We start from the raw sequence: 19939 nt of genomic DNA on the forward strand, positions 1-19939 counted from the left end.
GGCCTTTTCTCGTTGGAACGGCGTAGGATGAGGGGTGACTTGATAGAGGTTTTTAAGATGATCAGAGGAATAGATAGAGTAGACAGTCAGAAACTTTTTCCCCGGGTGCAACAGAGTGTTACAAGGGGCATAAATTTAAGGTGAAGGGTGGAAGGTATAGGGGAGATGTCAGGGGTAGGTTCTTAACCCAGAGTGGTGGGGGCATGGAATGCGCTGCCTGTGGTAGTGGTAGAGTCAGAATCATTGGCGACCTTTAAGCGGCAATTGGATAGGTACATGGATGGATGCTTAAGCTAGGACAAATGTTCGGCACAACATCGTGGGCCGAAGGGCCTGTTCTGTGCTGTATTGTTCTATGTTCTATGTTCTATGTTCTATGAAGATGTGAGCATACTATACCTTTAACAGAGTAAAAGCTAGCAGTGACAGCACCAAGTGTTCTCAGTAAGACACAATGTAACATGTGCTCCAGCTACTGGGGTAGCTGGTTGCCTGGAAACAGCAGAACAGATCCGAATTAGGCCAATCAGTTTAAATTATACCCTGAAAAATAACAAATTCCAATCAAGTTTGAATTGAGAATATTGACAATCTCAAAAGCCAATGACACAATCCAATGCTTTGAGGTATAAGACCAGGGAAAATTGAACGGATGGGAGGAGAACTGCCATCATTCCAACAGCTGTAGACTGCTAGTCAGAACTCTCTGAGAGGTACCTGTCTAGAGAAGAAATTTGCACAGAAAAAAACCTCAACACTGACCTGGAGAGCCAATCTACTGACGAAGATTAAGAGAAGATTTGACTGCTTGCTGGTTTTAAAATTTGAATTTTTCTGTAAATCTTAATTGGGAGTTTTATTGGATTAGTATTATAGAAGGGAAGGTAAAAGATAGGTTAGAGGAAAGAATTGTAAATAGGTGTTTATTTAATTATTCTCTGTTATACTTTAAGAAATAAAGTTGTTAATTGTTAGTTTAAATAGTTCTTGGCCACTCAAATGTTTACAGATTACTGCACTGGATAAATCTTTCCTGTGTTGCTGGTTTTAAGTTAAACAGGAGGGTTTACCCCGTGTCATAACACTAGGAATGTAAAAAATGATAGCAAGAGTTCCTGCAAATATTAAAAAGGAAAACTGGACATTGGACCGCTGGAAAATGATGCTGGAGAAGTAGTAATAGAAAACAAAGAAATGGCAGAGGAATTAAATAGATACTTTGCATCAGGTTTCACAGTGAAAGACAACAGCAGCACACCAGACTTCAAGACAATCAGGAGCAGAGGTGAGTAGAGCAGCCATCATGAAGGAGAAGATGCTGGAGAAGCTGAAAGGTCTGAATATGGATAAATGACCAGATCAGATAGACAATATCTCAGAGTTCTGAAGGACATAGCTGAGGATATCATACAGTCATTGGTGGTGATCCTTCAGCCATCTCGGGAGTCAGGGACAGTGCCAGAGGAATGGAAAATTACTAATGTAACACCTGATTAAGAAGGGAGGGTGGCAGCAAACAAGAAGCTATAGGCTGGTTAGCCTGAAATCGGTTATTGATAAGAATTTAGAATCCATTGAGGCTATGCCTGTCAAATCTGCTAGACTTTTCTGAGACAGTAATGAGACAGTTACTTGCTCAACAACAAAGGAGAGCTAGTGGACATGATCAATTTGGACTTAAAGAAAGCTTTTGACATGGTGCCACATAGGATGCAGCTAACTAACATAAGAGGCCATGGTGTTAGAGGCAAGGTGTTGGCATGGATAGAGGATTAACTGACTGACAGAAGGCAGAACATGGGGATAAAGGGGTCTTTTCCAGGTTGGCAGTCGGTGACCACTGGAGTTCTGCAGGGGTCAGTGTTGGGACAACAACTATTCACACTATTCATCAATGATCTGGATAAAGGGACTGAGGGCATTGTTGCTACATTTGCAGATGTCACAAAGATAGGTGGATGGTCAGGTTGTGGTGAGGAGCAGGGAGGCTACGGAAGGACTTGAGCAAGCTAGGAAAGTGGGCAAAGATGTGTCAGATGGAAAACAATGTGAGAAAAATGTGAGGTTGTTCATTTTGGTAGGAAGAAAAGAGGCTAAAACTATGTACTGAATGGAGAAAGGCTTCGGAAATCTGATGCACAAAGAGAGTTGATGCAGAACTGGGCTGAGAAATGGCAGGTGAAGTTCAACCTGGATAAATGTGAAGTGATACATTTTGAAAGGTCAAACTTGAATGCTGAATATAGGATTAAAGACAGGGTTCTTGGCAATGTGGAGGAACAGAGGAATCTTGGTGTTCAAGTACATAGATCCCTCAAAGTTGCCACCCAAGTGGATAGAATTGTTAAGAAAGCATATGGTGTTTTGGCTTTCATTAACAGGGGGATCAAGTTTAAGAGCCGCGAGGTTTTGCTACAGCTCTACAAATCCCTGGTTGAGACCACACTTAGAATATTGTGCCCAGTTCTGGTCGCCCTACTATAGGAAAGATACAGAGGCTTTGGAGATGGTGCAAATAAGGTTTACCAGGATGCTGCCTGGACTGGAGGGCTTGCCTTATGAAGAGGGGTTGACTGAGCTCGGATTTTCTCTCTGGAGAGAAGGAGGAAGAGAGGTGACCTGATCAAGGTATATAAGATAATGAGAGGCATGGATAGAGTCAATAGCCAGAGACTTTTCCCTAGGGCAGGATTGACTGGCATGAGAGTTGTGAATGCATGGAATGCGCTGCCAGCGGTGGTGGTGGAAGCAGAGTCATTAGGGACATTTAAGTGACTGCTGGGCATGCACATGGATAGCAGTGAATTGAGGGGTGCGTAGGTTAAGTTATTTTATTTTACATTAGGATTAATTCTTGGCACACATCATGGGCCAAAGGGCCTGTTCTGTGTTGTACTTTTCTGTGTTCTATGTTCTATATGTTATATGAGTTGGGAGTTCCGGTTCAACATTCTCTTCATTTCAACATGCAGGTTCAATTCGCAGTTAGGAAGACAAAAAGCACTGTAGTTCAGTGGTTAGCACTGCTGCCTCACAGCACCAGGGACCTGTGGCTTCAATTCCAGCCTCTGTGTGGAGTTTGCATATTCTCCTCGTGTCTGCGGGGGTTTCCTCTGGGTGCTCTAATTTCCTCCCACAGTCCAAAGATGTGCAGGTTAGGTACATGGGTTTTGCTAAATTGCCCATAGTCTCCAGTGATATGTAAGAAAGGGAAATGTAGAGTTATGGGATAGGGTATGGGGGGGTGAGTCTTGGTGAGATGCTCTTCAGAGAGTTGGTGTGGACTTCTTGGACTGAATGGCCTGTTTCCACACTGTAGGGATTCTATTCTATTCTAAATACAATGTTAGCATTTATTTAAGGAGGGCTATAATATAACATCAGCAATGTACTGCTGAGGCTGTACAGGCTCTGGTCAGATGGGATTTGGAGTATTGTGGGCATCTTTGGGCCCTATAGCAAAGGAAGGATGTGCTGACCTTAGAGGGGTTTTTGAGAACGAACCCAGAGATGAAGGGTTTTTCATATGAGGAGCGTTAAGGATGCTGGGTCTGTATTCAATGAAGTTTAAAAGGATGAGGGCATCTGATTGAACTCACAGAACACCGAGATCTGGATAGAGTGGAAGAGGAGAGAATGTGTCCATTGGGAGACAAGACTAGAACCCAAGAGCACAGCCTCACAGTGTAGGGATGACCCTTTAGAACAGAGATGAAGAGAAATTTCTTCAGCCAGTGGGTGGATAATCTTTGGAACTAATTGCTGATTAGGTCTGTGGAGGCCAAGTCATTAAGCATTTTTAAGACAGAGATAGGTAAGTTCTTAATTGGTAAAAGGATCAAGAATTACAGGGATAAAGGAAGCCAATGGGGTTGAGAAACATATCACCCATGCTTGAATGGCAGAGCAGACTCGGTGAGCCTAACTAGCCTAATTCTGCTCCTGTATCTTATAATCTTACGAACAGGAGTAAATGAAATGAATGTTGGTCATCTGGATGGGGAAAATCATAGTTAATTATTGATGATAAAGATATGATGGATGTAATGAGTAAATGTTTTGCTTTGGACCTTCATGATAGAGCTGAAAAATGTGTTGCTGGAAAAGCACAGCAGGTCAGGCAGCATCCAAGGAGCAGGTGAGGGTGATAGGCCGGTGAGTGGGTGGGGGCGGAGAGGTAGGGAAGAAGATTGCAGGTTAGGAAGGTGGTGCTGAGTCCGAGGGTTGGGACTGAGATAAGGTGGTGGGAGGGGAAATGAGGGAGCTGGAGAAATCTGCATTCATCCCTTGTGGTTGGAGGGTTCCTAGGTGGAAGGGAGGCGTTCTTCCTCCAGGCGTCGTGTTGCCATGGTCTGGCAATGGAGGAGGCCAAGGACCTGCATGTCCTTGGCGGAGTGGGAGGGGGAGTTAAAGTGTTCCGCCACGGGGCGGTTGGGTTGGTTGGTGCGAGTGTCCCAGAGGTGTTCTCTGAAACGATCTGCAAGTAGGCGATCTGTCTCCCCAATGTAGAGGAGGCCACATTGGGTGCAGCGGATGCAGTAAATGATGTGTGTGGAGGTGCAAGTGAATTTGTGACGGATATGGAAGGGTCCCTTGGGGCCTTGGAGGGAAGTGAGGGGGGAGGTGTGGGCACAAGTTTTGCATTTCTTGCGGTTGCAGGGGAAGGTGCCGGGAGTGGAGGCTAGGTTGTTGGGGGGTGTGGACCTGACAAGGGAGTCGCAAAGGGAGTGGTCTTTCCGGACTGCTGGGAGGGGAGGGGAGGGAAATATATCCTTGGTGGTGGGGTCTGTTTGGAGGTGGCGGAAATGACGGAGGATGATACGATGTATCTGGAGGTTGGTGGGGTGATAGGTGAGGACCAATGGGGTTCTGTCCTGGTGGCGATTGGAGGGGCGGGGTTCAAGGACAGAGGAGCAGGAAGTGGAGGAGATTCGGTGGAGAGCATCGTCAACCACGTCTGAGGGGAAATTGCTGTCTTTGAAGAAGGAGGCCATCTGGGTTGTTCGATATTGGAATTGGTCTCCAGCCTCTGCAGTCCTCACTTTCTCCACCTTCATGATAGAGACTACAAAAACATCCCAGTAATACCTGTATATGTAGAGGTTAAAGGAAGAATGGAGATTGGTGAAATTACAATCACTAGGGAAGCAGTGCAGAGCACACTGATGGAACTATGGGTTGATAAGTCTCTGGGTCCTGATGGACTTTATCTTACCATCTCAAAAGAGGTAGCTAATACAGGTGGCATGATGGCTCAGTGGTAAGCACTGTTGCCTCATAGCACCAGGGACCCAGGCTCAATTCCAGCCTTGGGTGACTGTCTGTGTGCAGGTTGCACTTTCTCCCTCCATCTGTGTGGATTTCCTCCCACACTCAAACGATATATTAGTTTGCATTTGCCATGGTAAATGTGATGTTATAGGGTCTGGGTGAGATGGCCTTTGGAGGGTCAGTGCAGATTCAATGGGCCTCTTTTCGCACTGTAGGGAATCTACATGTGTTTCATTCATTTTCCTAAATTCTGGTAAATTTACATTAAATTGGAAAATAGCAAATATAATCCCTCCATTCAAGAAGGGAGGCACTAAAAAGGAAACTGTAGGCTAGTTAGCTTGATGTCTGTCATAAGGAAGTTGTTAAAATAAATCACTAAGGAAGTTATAACTGGAACTTTGAAAAACGCAAGGTAATTAGGAAAATCAGCATGGTTTAGTGAAAGGGAAATTGTGCTTAACTAATTTATTGGAATTCTTTGAAGGAATAACAAAGGGTGCGAATAAAAGGGAGTCAGTTGATATAACATATTTGCATTTCCAGAAGCATTTGACAAGGTTCTACATAAAATGTTATTGTGCAAAAGAGGAGCTCAAAGTAATGGGAGTAACATACTAGCATAAATAGAATTTTGGTTGGCTGGCAGAAAACAATGTGAGTCTTTTTCAGATTGGCAGCATGAGCCAAGTGGGGTCCTGCAGGGACCTGTGCTGTGTGATCAACTTCTTACAATTTATACTAATGACTTAGATGAGAGAATTGATGACTTGGTGGTTAAACTTTCAGATGATACAAAGATAAGGAGGAAAGTAAATTGTGAAAATTACAAAACAAGTTTGCAGACCAATTATAGATGAGTAAAGTGTTTGTGCAAAGATCTGGCACTTAGAAAATAATGAGAAACAGTGAAGTTCACTTTTGCAGAAAGAATAAAAAAGCAGAATACTAAATTGGAAAATGACTGTAGAATTACGAAGTGCAGAGGAATCTAGGTATTCATGTTTTGCAGAAGTCATGAAAGCTAATGGGATGCTAACTGTTGTTTTCAACATAAAATTAAGAATAATATGCTTCAGCTATACAGGGCATTGGTGAGACCACATCTTGGCTACTTGATTTGATCTTCTTATTACAGAAAGGATGTAAATGCACTGGAAGTGGCTCAGAGAAGGTTTACTCTCATGCGACTATCTGTTTGGAATTTGCACATTCTCCCCCTGTCTGCGTGGGTTTCCTCCGGGTGCTCCGGTTTCCTCCCACAGTCCAAAGACTGTGAATTGGCCATGCTAAATTGCCCGTTAGTGTTAGGTGCATTAGTCGGGGTGAATGTAGGGGAATGGGTCTGGGTGAGTTGCTCTTCAGAGGGCCAATGTGGACTTGTTGGGCCGAAGGGCCTGTTTCCACACTGTAGGGAATCTAATCTAATCGATACTTGAAGTGAATGGGTTATCTTACGAGGAAAATTTAGATAGGCTGGGTTTGTTCTCACTACATTTCAGATGAGTGAGTGATGATCTGATTGAATTGAAACAGAGTGACATCACAGAGTGGGTTCAATTCCCACACCAGCTGAGATTACCATGAAGGACCCTTCTTTTCAAAGAACAATATAGCACAGGAACAGGCCCTTCAGCCCTACAAGCTTGCGCTGACACATTTTGCCTTCCATACTAAAACTGTCTTCTCTTACAGGATTTTTATTCCTCTATTCGCTTCCTATTCATATATTTATTCAGGTGGTTCTTGAATGCTGCTATTGTATCTGCTATTGCGCTATTTTCAACCTCTCCCTCACCTGAGGTGTGGTGACCCTCAAGTTAAACCACCAGCAATCATCTCTCTCTCTCTAATGAGAGAACAGCCTATGGTCTGGTGGTGGGGCTATGGTGACATTACTATAGGATCCTGAACGGTCCTGAGAAGTGGATGCAGGAAGGATGTTTCTTCTTGTGGGACAGTCCAGAGTTAGGGAGCACAGAATTAAAATTAGGGATTGCCGTTTTATTAGAGAGAGGAGGGAATTTTTCATTCCTGTCAAATAGTCGAGCAACTTGGAACTCACTGCCCTCTGTCACTGATAATTTTTAAGGCAGGTGTAGATAGATTCTTGTCAGGCAAGGTTAGTGCAGATGGATGGGAATGTGGAATTAAAACACACAGGTAAATCATGATCAAATTGAATGGCAGAGCAAACTTGAAGGGATGAATGCTCCTATTTGAACATGGACTGCAGCAGTTCAAGGAGGCAGCTCACCACTACCTTTTCAAGGGCAGTTGGGAATGGGCAATACGTTCTGACCAACCAGTGACATCTATCTCCCAGGACTGAATAAAGTAAATATTTCTATGTTTGTGTGCATGTATGTTTAAGTTCACTTACTGTTGATGCAAGCATGGAGCCGCCGAACCAAACTGCATATCGCTGCATATGGTGGGTTATCACCTGGACCTCAATTGGTTTAGGCTTATTGAAATAATGAAAATTAATTATCAGCCTTTAAAACCAATCTGAATCAATTACAAAGTTTCACAGTCATTCTTATATCGTAACAGGAATACGAAATTGATAATCACGCCTTTTGAACTTCTATCTCACAACTTGTTAGCTTAATCTATACAAGTAAATTCTGAAAAATAAAATGATTGGGGTAACTTGTTTGTAAATTTTTTAACCTCACTCTATCATTATAACAATACAATCTCAGGATATGATAGAATTATTTTAAAATCGGAATGATTGGGACAGGGCACGCAAGAAGCAGATAGTTTCTAGTACTTCAGATCTTAACAATGAGGAATCCATGGATCAGTTATTCCCAAACATTTTCTTTCTGTGACTCCATTTGAAAGCTTGAAAATTGCCATAACCCCTCTATTGGACCTGTGAGCTCAGGCGAGATTGATTTAACAGAGGTCGGCATAACAGTCCTATACAGCAGGCCATGAGAAGAACCTATGAGAGTGGAAGCTGGGAAACCTATGAGGGTGTCAGTGGAGAGGGGTGGGGGATGGCAATGTGCTACAGCAGGAACACAGCTTTTGGAGTCCCAACCCAAACTTTGGGTAGCACCAGGATTCAAGGTTAAAACTAAGATAGGATGATAAGTTTCTCTATATAGCTGGCAAGCTGCAGATTATAGTTTGAGAGTTTACAGTTGAGGTAGAAACTAGGTCATTGTTCTTGATTAGATTACCTAAATGGATGAAGTAAAAAGGAAATAAAAGGATGTGGGAACAGATGGTTAGAACTATCGGCTCAAGCAGAAGTTAAATGCTGATACAAGGCGTTGGGACAGAATGGCCTGTAGTTTGTGTGTTTGGACATCTGTAGTGAAACGAAACTGAAAATGCTAAATAGCATAGTAAAAATTAATCACGTTTTCATCACAGCCTATTTGTCTCTACCCACTTTACTTGAGTGATGTTTCCTAAAATGAAATACCTTAAGGAAAAGAACGAATCTGAGGAACACATAAACTAGAATTTTAAGTTTTCTTTTAGAAATAACCTCTCAGTTCTTAAGGCAAACCTTTTCAAATCAATAATGCAGACTCTAAAATAAATCCTACAAAAGTTCATATTTATATCTCAAAACTAAAGGTATTGGTTGAAGTGCATCAATAGACAGGATTTGGAGATGCCATTGTTGGACTGTTGGTGTTGGATGGTGTTGGACATAGACAGGAACTGTTTAACAACAACACATCTCTATTCATGCCTATTTTAACCTCTGTACTCTGTCATCCCCATGGTGACAGGGTGGACCTGCATAAATTGTCAAGAGTGGCATCCCTGGATTGTCAATTGCTACTGTCTTGGACTACCAGGTGCTTGGATTGTGGTTGCACTCTGGATGCTGTTAAATAGCTTTGTTAGTCACTCTCCCTGGATGTGATCTGATGTTCCTCAAGAATTCCAGGTTAAGTCCATCCATTGTTCCTGCTTTGGTTGCTGTCAGAATGTCATATACTTCCTGGTCTTTATAAGGGTTTGAGAATTCAGAATGAACAAATAACAAAGAACAGTACAATTTAGGAACAGGTCCTTCAGCCCACTAATCCAGCACAACATAAGATGCCTTTCTGAACAAAAAGCCTTTTGTCCATATATGGTCTATTTCCTGCCTATTCATGTATCTGTCAAGATGCCTTTTAAATGTTGCTATTGTATCTCCTTCTACCACCTCCTCTGGCAGTACATTCTAGACACTTGCCACCCTCTGTATAAAAAAAACTTATCTCTCACATCTCCATTAAAACTCCCCCTTTTACCTTAAACTTATATCCCCTAGTAATAGACATGTCTACCCTGGGGAAAATAAACTCCAACTATCCATGAGGGTCATTTGTAAATTTTGATTTCATCATTTTGTAAACTTCTATCAGGTCTTCCCTCAGCCTCTGAAAACTAACATGTTTGTCTAATCTCTCCTCATAAGTGATACCCTCCAAACCAGGCAATATCCGAGATTGATAGATTCTTGTTGTCTAGAGGAATTAAGGGCTACGGGGGAAACGCTGGTAAGTGGAGCTGAAATGCGCATCAGCCATGATTGAATGGCGGAGTGGACTCGATGGGCCGAATGGCCTTACTTCCACTCCTATGTCTTATGGTCTTATGGTCTTATCCTAATAATCCTTTCCTGTATCCTCTTCAAAGTCTCCATATCTTTCTGATAGCATGGCGACCAGAATTGTACACAGTTTTCCAAATGTGGCCTAATTAAAGTTCAATACAACTGCAACATAACTTGCCAAGTTTTATACTCTATGCCCAACTGACGAAGACAAGCATATGGTGTCTTGACTACCTTATCTACTTGCCTTGCCACTTTCAGGGAACTGCGAAGCTTTTCTATAAGTAACTTAAAACTTACAGGATTACAGTCATTGTTCCCGAAATGCTCCCCCACTGAAATTTCTATCACTTTGTCGGGCTCATTCTCCAATACCAGGTCAAGTAACCCCTTTCCTTGTTGGATTATTTATATATTGGTTCGAGAAATCCTCCTGGATGCACATGACAAATTCTCCCCCAAAAAAGCCCCTGGGACTAATGGAAGCCCAGTTAATAGAGGGGAAGTTAAAATCACCCACCATAACAGTCCTGTTGTTTTAACATTTATCCATAATCTGCTCACATATCAGTTCCTGTATCTCCTGCTGGCTATTAGGAGGCTTGTCATACAATCCTATCAAGTGATTACACTCTTCCCATTCCTGAGGTCTATCCATATGGCCTCGCTGGATGAGTCATCCAAGATATCCTCCAGAATGCTCTGGAACAGATTTTGAAGAACTGCATCAGTGCTGTGTTACTTCTTGACAGTTTGATATTGTTGATTTTGTTAGGAGCTGTACAGTGGCAAAGATAATAGCTATAACTAGGCTAGGGAAGCCATCTGATGACCCAGACAGCTGCCCCCCTCCATCACTGAACTTTCAATAATAATCAACAACAGAGAGCATTGGACCTAAAAAAGAAACGCTCGCTGAAATCTGTAGTCATAAGTCCCAGGTTTCACCCTTACAGGGAAAATCTGCACAATCTACAATTGCTTGAGGATAGTTTGGGGAGATGTAGTCACTTGGTCCACAAGTGGAACATGAGGAGCTGCTCAAATTGTGGTTGCATCCATTCAAGTTAGGCCATCACACATACATTGAACACCTACCCTAAGAGACCCTTTCTCATGGCTACACAACCATTCACCCTGTATCAGCTGTAGTTGTTGATTTTTAACCTCAATATCTAACTATAACTGCTTTCCCAGTTATATGACTGAAAATAAAACCAGGCCTTCAAAAAGGAAGGGGTTAAATTCATTTCTGAAAAAGAACGTCATTGATAGTTGGCTTTTCTAAATCATCTAAATTTAAAAGAAACATAATAAGAGGAGACAATAATGTACCTTTATTCGACCAGCGCTAAGCTGTTCACTAATTTTCAATCTTGCATCCACTACTCTTTTCAGATCTCGCTGTAAACGACGCCCAAAATCCCGAAACATTGTTGAACCTCCAGAAAGAACAATGTTCTATAAACGAGATTTAATTTTGACAAAATAAGGATTTGCCTTTACATGCTGCATGTCCAATGGCTTTTCAAAAGTCCTCAAATGTATCTATGCATGTAGAGAAAACATAGTCAACAAATGGGATTTTTTAAAATTTAGACATTCCTAACAATAGTCTAGAAGTCATAAATGATAAAACTACTGGCAGCAGTCAACTGAGGGGTTTACCAACAGTACAGCAGTGCCACCTAGCTCTTGGACCACAAATCCAAAACAGTAGGTACAGGAAATAATTTATGTAAAAGTCTTTGTTGAAGAATAAGTTCTTTATTAGGGAGTATTTAGGGAGTCTGCTTCTGCTTTAAGTCAAACTGCTTTATAAAAGAATTTTTGCAAAGTTGTTTTTTCTAGAAAACAGAAGGCTGATAGGTAAGCTGCAAGAAGAAGACGCTGCATCGACCCTATTGATAAGTTTCAAAGATAACTTTTTGCTTCATGGGAGAGTTCATACTACAGTTAATGATATAAGATATCCACTAATAAAATCTAGGAAGAACTTCAGGAAATGTGGACCTCACCATCTTAAGGTGCATCTGGGGCAAATAGCATAGACGTATTTAAGGAAAGGTTAGGCAAGAAGCTGGAGACAGAAAATAATAAATGGCCACGTTGATAAGGTTAAAAGTAGTGTGGGATGTGGGTGGGTGGCTGGTGGCGGAGTGTGCTTGTAAGAAACTAAACACAAGCATAAACCAGTTGGGCCTAATGATCTACTCTGTAATATAAATTCTGATCCAGTGACTTTACATAGATGTGCAGAATAGAGGTTTACTTCAGGAATACAATCTCAAATACTACTATCAGTTTAATTACAACATGATTCTTTGTAAAACAAACTCAATTAAAATCAATTTAGGCAGCTAGCAGTAATCAGAGTGCACCTATGTTTTAAACAAGAGATATATGTTTTGAGCCTTGGGGACTGCCTGCATGTTTCCCTCTGTGGGAAAAAAAGAGAAGTCTTCTCCATTTCAAAATAACCCCACGGAGGCCATTATCCCATCGCTGAGTCACCCTTCATTTACATGTATAAAGTCCTTGACTAGGCCAGACCACTCAAAACATTCTTAAGCAAGCAGCCCAGACCATAACTTTGCAATTTGTTTCAGTAAGTGTACAGTGAAGGTTATTTGAAGTACGTTAGCTAGGTTGACAACCAGGTTTTAAAACAGACAAAAATTTATTCACAAAATTACACAATTAAACACAAAGAACAGAATAAAGAACCTCTACAGAGCTCAGTCTATCCAAACTAGACTCAGTTATGCTGTTCTGAATATATACAACAGTCCCAGTTAGCAAATCCCCTTAAACACAGTAAAAATGAAACAAATGCTTACAGGTCCAAGTTAGAAGGACAGAAGGAGAGAGAGTTTACCAGCCTTTCTTCACACAGTCCACTGCTGAACTCCCTAACTCAAACTTCAGTTTCTCGGACTGACCAATCCCCTTTCTTAATACAGATCACTTCTAAAACATGATCACTTTGGTCTGAAGTCTTATCTGTTTACATATAAACAGAAGGCCCTCAATAAACTCTTTCATCTCTGTACCAAACCAGTCTAATCAGAGCTGAGTGGTTTATGACCCCTCTGAAAAAAACTAGGGACACATTATCTTGAGAAAAGGAACAGCTTTTAGGAAAAGGACCAATTTTGTAACACCTCCCCCCACCCTTAAAAAAAGATGAACCATCAATATCAAAAGATGGTTTCATTTTTAAAACCCTTCAAAAACAAACTGGTTAGTAATCTAAAACACACATAAACACTGTACTAACTATACACATGCAAACATGCACAACCACATGCAAATACAGGCCATGGTACACCCGTCACCGAATGCCTCCGTATCTCATTCAAGTCTTGATAATGGATCGGCAATCACATTTGTGCGACCTGCCACATGCACAAATGTCAAATTAAATGGTTGCAGCAACAAGCTCCATCTAAAAAGTCTCTGATAAAGCTATGTCAGCTTCCTTATCTGCGCCTTTTGAACTAGCCTGCTTCAGCTTGTGCCATGGATAAACGCCCTGCATTTCTTCAGTTGCTTGAGTCTCCACTGACCTTCCAACTAGAGTAGGCAGCGCGCCTACCAGTGAATCAGCTATATCATTTGCAAGGACAAATTGTATTCCTGGAACTGAGAGTTTGTCCAGTACTCCTACAATAAATTATCCACTTTACTTTGAACACTTTAGCCTCATTTTACATAATTGAGTGCTTTTTGTCTTACCATGGGTTTCTGTTACCAGTACCTTTTCTGGCAATAGTCCTTCAGGAATAATATCTCCTCATCCTTCAGCATCACAGATTGAGAGGATCCTGTGTCCCTTAATATTATAACACCTTTACCTGTTACTCCTGGCCTATGTGAATAAATTTAACCCTTGCATGTACCTTTTTTAGCAGATCGGGCACTTCCTCCTTAATCAACCTCTTTCTAGCTTCCATTGGGCTTTCTGTTACCATGCCAACAAAACATCCAGGCTTGTCCTATTTTCATTCATCTGGCTTTCTCCTAGCCCACCAACACTGTGATTTCGTGTGGCCCACTTTATTACAATGAAAACACCAGAGCTTTTTAACTTCTTTGTCCCCCTCAAGGGTTTCTTTTTTACCCTGTGGTAAGTTATCCTTATGATCTTCACTGAGATCTACTTCTCTCTTTCCATGTGAGGGTTTCTCTTTGCCCCTATTTCTATCCCTCAAGGACTGAAATTGATTCTGGAAGCCAAACCATGTTTTATGGACCAGCCCATTATCATCAGTCACATCAGCTGCTTAACTTTGCCACTTTAACTCTCTGCTCTTCCATATGAGATTGCACTACTTCCTCGCGAAGGTTACCTTCAGTCTTTATCTCCGGCCTTTTAATCTGACTTCCCTTTTTACGAGTCAGTTTCCAAAGTTCAAACTCTCTCTCTTTTTCTTTCTCTTCTGCTAAAACCCTCCGTTCTTTTTTCTTTTTCTTCTGCTTTTAACCGGAACTCAAACTGTTTCATTTTTGCTACCCTTTCCTTATCTCTCACCTCTAACTCAAGTTTGCAATTGAATTTTTGCCATCTCTATAGATTTTGATGGTATTTCCAGCAGGTTTAAATGCTGACCTACTACTGTAATTATCTCTCCTCTCTTCACAGAAGGAGGCAGCTCCAATCCCAGCTTGTCTGCTAATTCCTGCAGCTTGGTCTTATTCAGCTTTTGCAAACTTCCAAAGTCACCAAATCCACTTCCAGAAAACTTTTGGTGACTGGAAGAATCATTACTATCCCAAACTTACTACCCAACCAAACCAACACCCGAAATAAAGACACTAACAACTAACACTTGCTGCTTAAAATCCTGCAAAGAGCCCCCAATCTGCTATGGACAAGGCAAGACCACTCAAAACGTTCTTAAGCGGGCAGCCCAGATCATAACTTTGCAATTTGTTTTGGTAAATGTACAGTGAAGGTTACCTGGAGTAAATTAGCTAGGTTGACTACCAGGTTTTAAAACAGACAAAACTTTATTCACAAAATTACACAATGAAACACAAAGAACAGAATAAAGAACCTATACATAGCTCAGTCTGTCCAAACTAGACTTAGTTATGCTGTTCTGAATATATACAACAGTCCCAATAAGCAAACTCCCTTAAACACAATAAAAATGAAAAAAGGCTTACAGGTCAAGGTTAGAAGAGCAGAAGGAGAGAGTTTAGCAGCCTTTCTTTACACAATACACTGCTGAACTCCCTAACTCAAACTTCAGTTTCTAGGACTGACCATCCCCCCCGCCCCCCCCCCCCCCCCCCCTTTCATTATACAGATCACTTCTAAAACATGATCACTTTGATCTGAAGTCTCATCTGTTTACATATAAACAGAAGGCCTCTCAATAAACTCTTTCATCTCTGTACCAAATCAGTCTAATCAGAGCCTGAGGGGTTTATGACTCGTCTGAACAAACAAAGGTCAAATTCCTTGAGAAAAGGAACAGATTTTAGAAAAAGGAACAGCTTTGTGACACTCTGGCAAGCCTCATCAGAAACAGCACCAGAGTGTCAGAGTCTCTGACACTCCTCTTTTTCTCTGTCAGCCAGGGTTCCCTCACTATACCAAATTAACACTTCCAATCAGGGAACTCATATTCAAATGAGGTCCAGTTGGCTGACCTTGTTATGATTACTACATTCCCTCCTCCTCTGAATCCAAAGACATAGGCCAGTCCTTTTTCTTGGAAAGCCTCCTGGGACATTTTAGCACTAGACCAGGTTCCTCCAACTTGATTTCCGATATGGGTGGTGTGTAACGGACGGGAGCTCACCTCTTGCACCAAAATTGCCTCAGCCTGGCAATCTTTCCAACTGCACCAAGAAGCAAAGCACCTTTTGCTCCCGCACCGTTGAAAGTTCACAACTTGCATATGGTCCACATACTTGCTCAGGACCATTGCACCGACCCAAAATTTATACATCACTGGTCCTGACCTTATGTCAGCTATGAGGAGAAAGTGAGGTCTGCAGGTGCTGGAGATCAGAGCTGAAAATGTGTTGCTGGAAAAGGGCAGCAGGTCAGGCAGCATCCAAGGAACAGGAGATTCCTGAAGAAGGGCTTATGCCCGAAACGTCGATTCTCCTGTTCCTTGGATGCTGCCTGACCTGCTGCGCTTTTCCAGCAACACATTTTCAGCTTATGTCAGCTATGCATCTTACACATGCAGGGCCATTGCCATGGTTCTTACACCAAACGTCATCTCTGTAATAAACTAGCACTCTCACTTGACAGAGTCTTGGGTCTGGCTCTGGCATTCGGAATGCCATATCACCCTCACCTCCAGGTTCAGGAAGATCAGATTTAACTTGGTATGGACTCTTCTATCCATTAGCAACTCTGCCAGTGCTATCCCTGTAGTTGCCTGTGGGATGGTCCTATAATCAAATAAAAATCAGAACAACTTTGTATGAAGTAAAGCTGCAGGCTATTTCTTCAAGCCTGCCTTCTAAGTTTGGACTGCCTCTTCTGCCAGAGCATTGGATGATGGATAGTATGGTGCTGCCGAATCCCATTCAACTCTAGGAAATAGCCAAATTCCCAGCTGGTAAATGATGGACCATTACCTGTGACCAACACGACCGGGACCCTGTGTATTGAAGAAAATGAATGCAACTTTTCTATTCTAGTCCCCGTATTTGACGAATGGATTCTAAGCATGTCCAACCATTTTGAGTAGACATCTACAATGACTACGAACATTGAGCCCATGAAAGGACCTGTATAGTCAACGTGTAACCATGTCCAAATTTATCCAGCCATTCATACGAATGTGGGGGAGCTGGTGGCAGTAATTTTTGTCCTTGGTGACACTCTGGGTACTGCCCCAACAATGCAGTTATGTCAGCATCCAAGCCAGTTCACCAGATGTAACTTCTTGCCAACATCTTCCCCTTACGACCCCTGGGTGACCCTGGTAGAGTTTAGCCAATATCTAGCAGTGACCTTGGCTCAGGACAATCACTCTTGCTACATGTAACAAAATGCCATCCTCTACTGTAAGCAGTTCTCTTCAGGTCTAAAAAGGTTTCAATTCTGGTTGTGACGGCACTTTGATATCCACCATCACCACCAGCTGTTCTAGTTTTGCCAGGACCAGTTCTTTCTGTGTCCAAATGCTAATATTGTCAACTGTGACTGCAAGTTACTGAAAATTTAAAACCATTACAGACTCTTCCATTGATGATACCACCAGTGGTGTATCTAAAACTGAGAGACACCTGAATGCATCTATATCGCTACTTGGTCTCCTGTATGGGTGTTCTGATTTGTAATTATAGGCACTTAGTATTAGAGCCTGAATCTGTGAGTGGTACTGCCTTGCCCTTTTTAAAAAGATCAAGTAGGGGTTTGCGGTCCGTTATTATCTCAAATTTCCATCCAAAAAGGTATTGGTGGAACTTCCTGACTCCATACAAATTGGGCATTCCTCTCCACTGGGCCACCTATGAGCTAATACCATCCCAATGCCATATGGAGAGGTATCGCATGTCAATACCTGAACTTGTTTGGAATCATAGTGTGCCAATATGTTAGAGGATGATAATTGTTTCTTCACTTCACTGAAAGCTTTGGATTGGCTACGAGATCATTTCCAAGGCTGACCTTTTTTTAGGTTGATGCAAAGGTGCCAGGATGGAGGCCAGGTTATGTAGGAACTTTCCATGATATTTTACTAGCCCAAGAAAGACTTAAGCTCCTGCATAGATGTGGGAGCTGGGGCACCTTTGATACCCCCCACTGTAACTTCCAATGGGTGTAACCCAATCTTGTCAACTCTGTAGCCCAAGTAGGTCACTTGGCGTACCTGGAACACACATTTTTCCATTCTAAGGCATATGCCTACCTCAGAGAAATGTCTGAGGACTATGTCCAAGTTCTCTAAAGTTTCATTGCTGTTCTTCCCTGTTATTAACACATCATCTAAATAAATGGTGACCTAAGGTGGACGTTGCATAACGTTCTCCATCATCCACTGAAAAATTGAACAGATTGATGATACCCCAAATGGCAGACTCATATATTGGTACAAACCCTTATGGGTATTAATTGCAATATACTTCTGGGAATTCTTGTCTAAACACAATTGCAATTAAGCATGGCACATGTCAAGCTTCAGGAAGGACAGCTTTGCATATAAATCCTCTATCAGAGCAGTTGTGCACTTATCCAGCTGTGAAAAGTTGTTTGCTGTTTGTTTAAAATTCCCACAAAGATGAACCACCCATCAGGCTTCAAAATCGGTACAACTAGTGCTGTTCATTCCGCAAACTGGACTGGTTTAATAATTCCTTCACTTTCCAGCCTTCTGATGTCTACCCCTACTTTTGCCAATAAGGCAAATGGCACTAGGCGGGCCTTGTAAACTCGTGGAGTTGCTTCCTGGTCAACATGCAAGGTGGTTTTGGCTCCTCTGAAAGTTCCTAGACGTTCTTGGAAGACTTCTAGGTATTTCATTATGACTTCACTCAAGCAGCCATTTTCTAATTGAAAAATGTTGAACCAATCTCGGTGAATTTCTCTCAAACAATTTTGCCTCATCAAGCTTGGGCCTAAGTCTTTTACTACAATCACTGTAACTGAACCAGCTACTTTTTATAAGAGAGTGAAATCTAAGTTGAATTCTTAACGTGTAATGGTTCCCCGATATCGGTTCTCAGTCGAGCCAAGATCTTGCGGAAACTTAAGTGTTGGAGTCCAGAACAAATTTTGTTAAAAACTGGTTCTGTGATATCTGATATGGCTGTGCCGGTATCAACCTCCATTAGAACTGGATGACCATTTAACCAGATATCTATTTTGATTTGGTTCTGATTTGGATATTGTTAAACAATTTAACTGCCCCAACCCAGATGTAGGTAGACGTTCCAGGGTATGCAGTCTCCTGGATACCAGCTTAGTAGTTTTCTTAATCAAGTTAGGTCTAATAGGACTGTTTTGCTATCTCAAAACCGCACATCAGCAGCAACTACGATGGCTTGCTGGTCTGGATCTTGAAGAAAATTTTAATCGTTTGGTCAAGGTTTGGCTATATTTTGGGGTTTTGCTGTGGGCTGACCCAAAGTCTCTCCAATCAGGATGCGTGCTGAATGAGGCTAAGCAATTTCCTGCATTCAAGTGATGTTCCTCAAATTCAACCAGACTGGCAAGGGTGTCCACTTCCATTGGAATACTCTACTCTCATATGCTCCACTTGCCACATTTTCCAATGACACAGCCAATTGTACTGCCAATTTGATGTCCAGTTGGACTTCAGTTGGTAGGCACTTTTGGATGGTTACATTATTCCCATTCATGTTACCATTGAAGTAACTCCACACAGGCAGGTATTCCATCACCAAGTCACTCTTTATTTACACACGCATAATACTTGACACTGGTCTCGCTTCCTCAGAACCTGTCTTGGAGTGAACAGAACCTCTGACACTCCTGTTTATATCTGTCAGCCAGGGCTCCCTGGTTGAACCAAGATAACAGCCCCAGTCAGGGAACTCCAGCTGGCTGACTTCCTTATAATCGCTATATGTTTCACTCTCCATAGGTGGGTCCAGATCTGCTGAGTATTTCCAGCACTTTATTTTTATTTCACAAAAGAACAATTAATATTCTAAATTGTAGTTTCAGTAACGAAAAGATTGTGGAAAGTAAAGAACTTATTACAATGTTTTATAAACATCATTCAGATACCTGGATAAAATGAAATTCAATCAAAGGGCCTGCAGAATAGTTAGCTGGGAAAATTAAATATGGGTCAGTGTGACAGAACATAGTTTGAGAGGTTAAGGAAAAAGGAAGGAGAATATATATCCAGGAGAAAACTGTAAATGACGTGGATGACCAAAACCATTTAAGATGACATTATTCCCTGAAAATGCAATCTTATGATTTATGGTTTTGTCTATACCGATAAGTGTTTGGAATAAAGGAAATATGACTTTTCTTAATTCAGAGGTTGTGGGTGTTATTGGCTGAGCCCATCCCTACTTTCTCTTAAGAAGGTGGTGGTAAGTTGCTTTCTGAGTTAATAGACAATAGACAATAGACAATAG

The 19939-nt window shown here is 41.8% G+C and overlaps 1 protein-coding gene across 5 annotated transcripts in view; it reads right to left on the reverse strand.

The window, feature by feature from the left end:
- The window catches only part of LOC122550120 (actin-related protein 3B), a 169380-nt gene that overhangs the window by 7097 nt on the left and 142344 nt on the right, over positions 1-19939 (reverse strand). For 4 of the 5 annotated variants that reach the window (XR_006311742.1, XM_043690734.1, XM_043690732.1 and 1 more), the window contains 2 exons: positions 11186-11311; positions 7655-7738 (listed from right to left, as the gene is read on the reverse strand). Coding sequence is in view for 4 of the 5 variants with exons in the window: in XM_043690734.1 (XP_043546669.1) it covers positions 7655-7738; positions 11186-11311 (210 nt within the window). In the remaining variant the exon portion in view is untranslated. The remainder of the gene's footprint in view (positions 1-7654; positions 7739-11185; positions 11312-19939) is intronic. The other variant, XM_043690733.1, reaches the window with a different exon arrangement.

Source organism: Chiloscyllium plagiosum, chromosome 5 (genome assembly GCF_004010195.1).
Source record: "Chiloscyllium plagiosum isolate BGI_BamShark_2017 chromosome 5, ASM401019v2, whole genome shotgun sequence".
Classification (NCBI taxonomy): Eukaryota; Metazoa; Chordata; class Chondrichthyes; order Orectolobiformes; family Hemiscylliidae; genus Chiloscyllium; species Chiloscyllium plagiosum.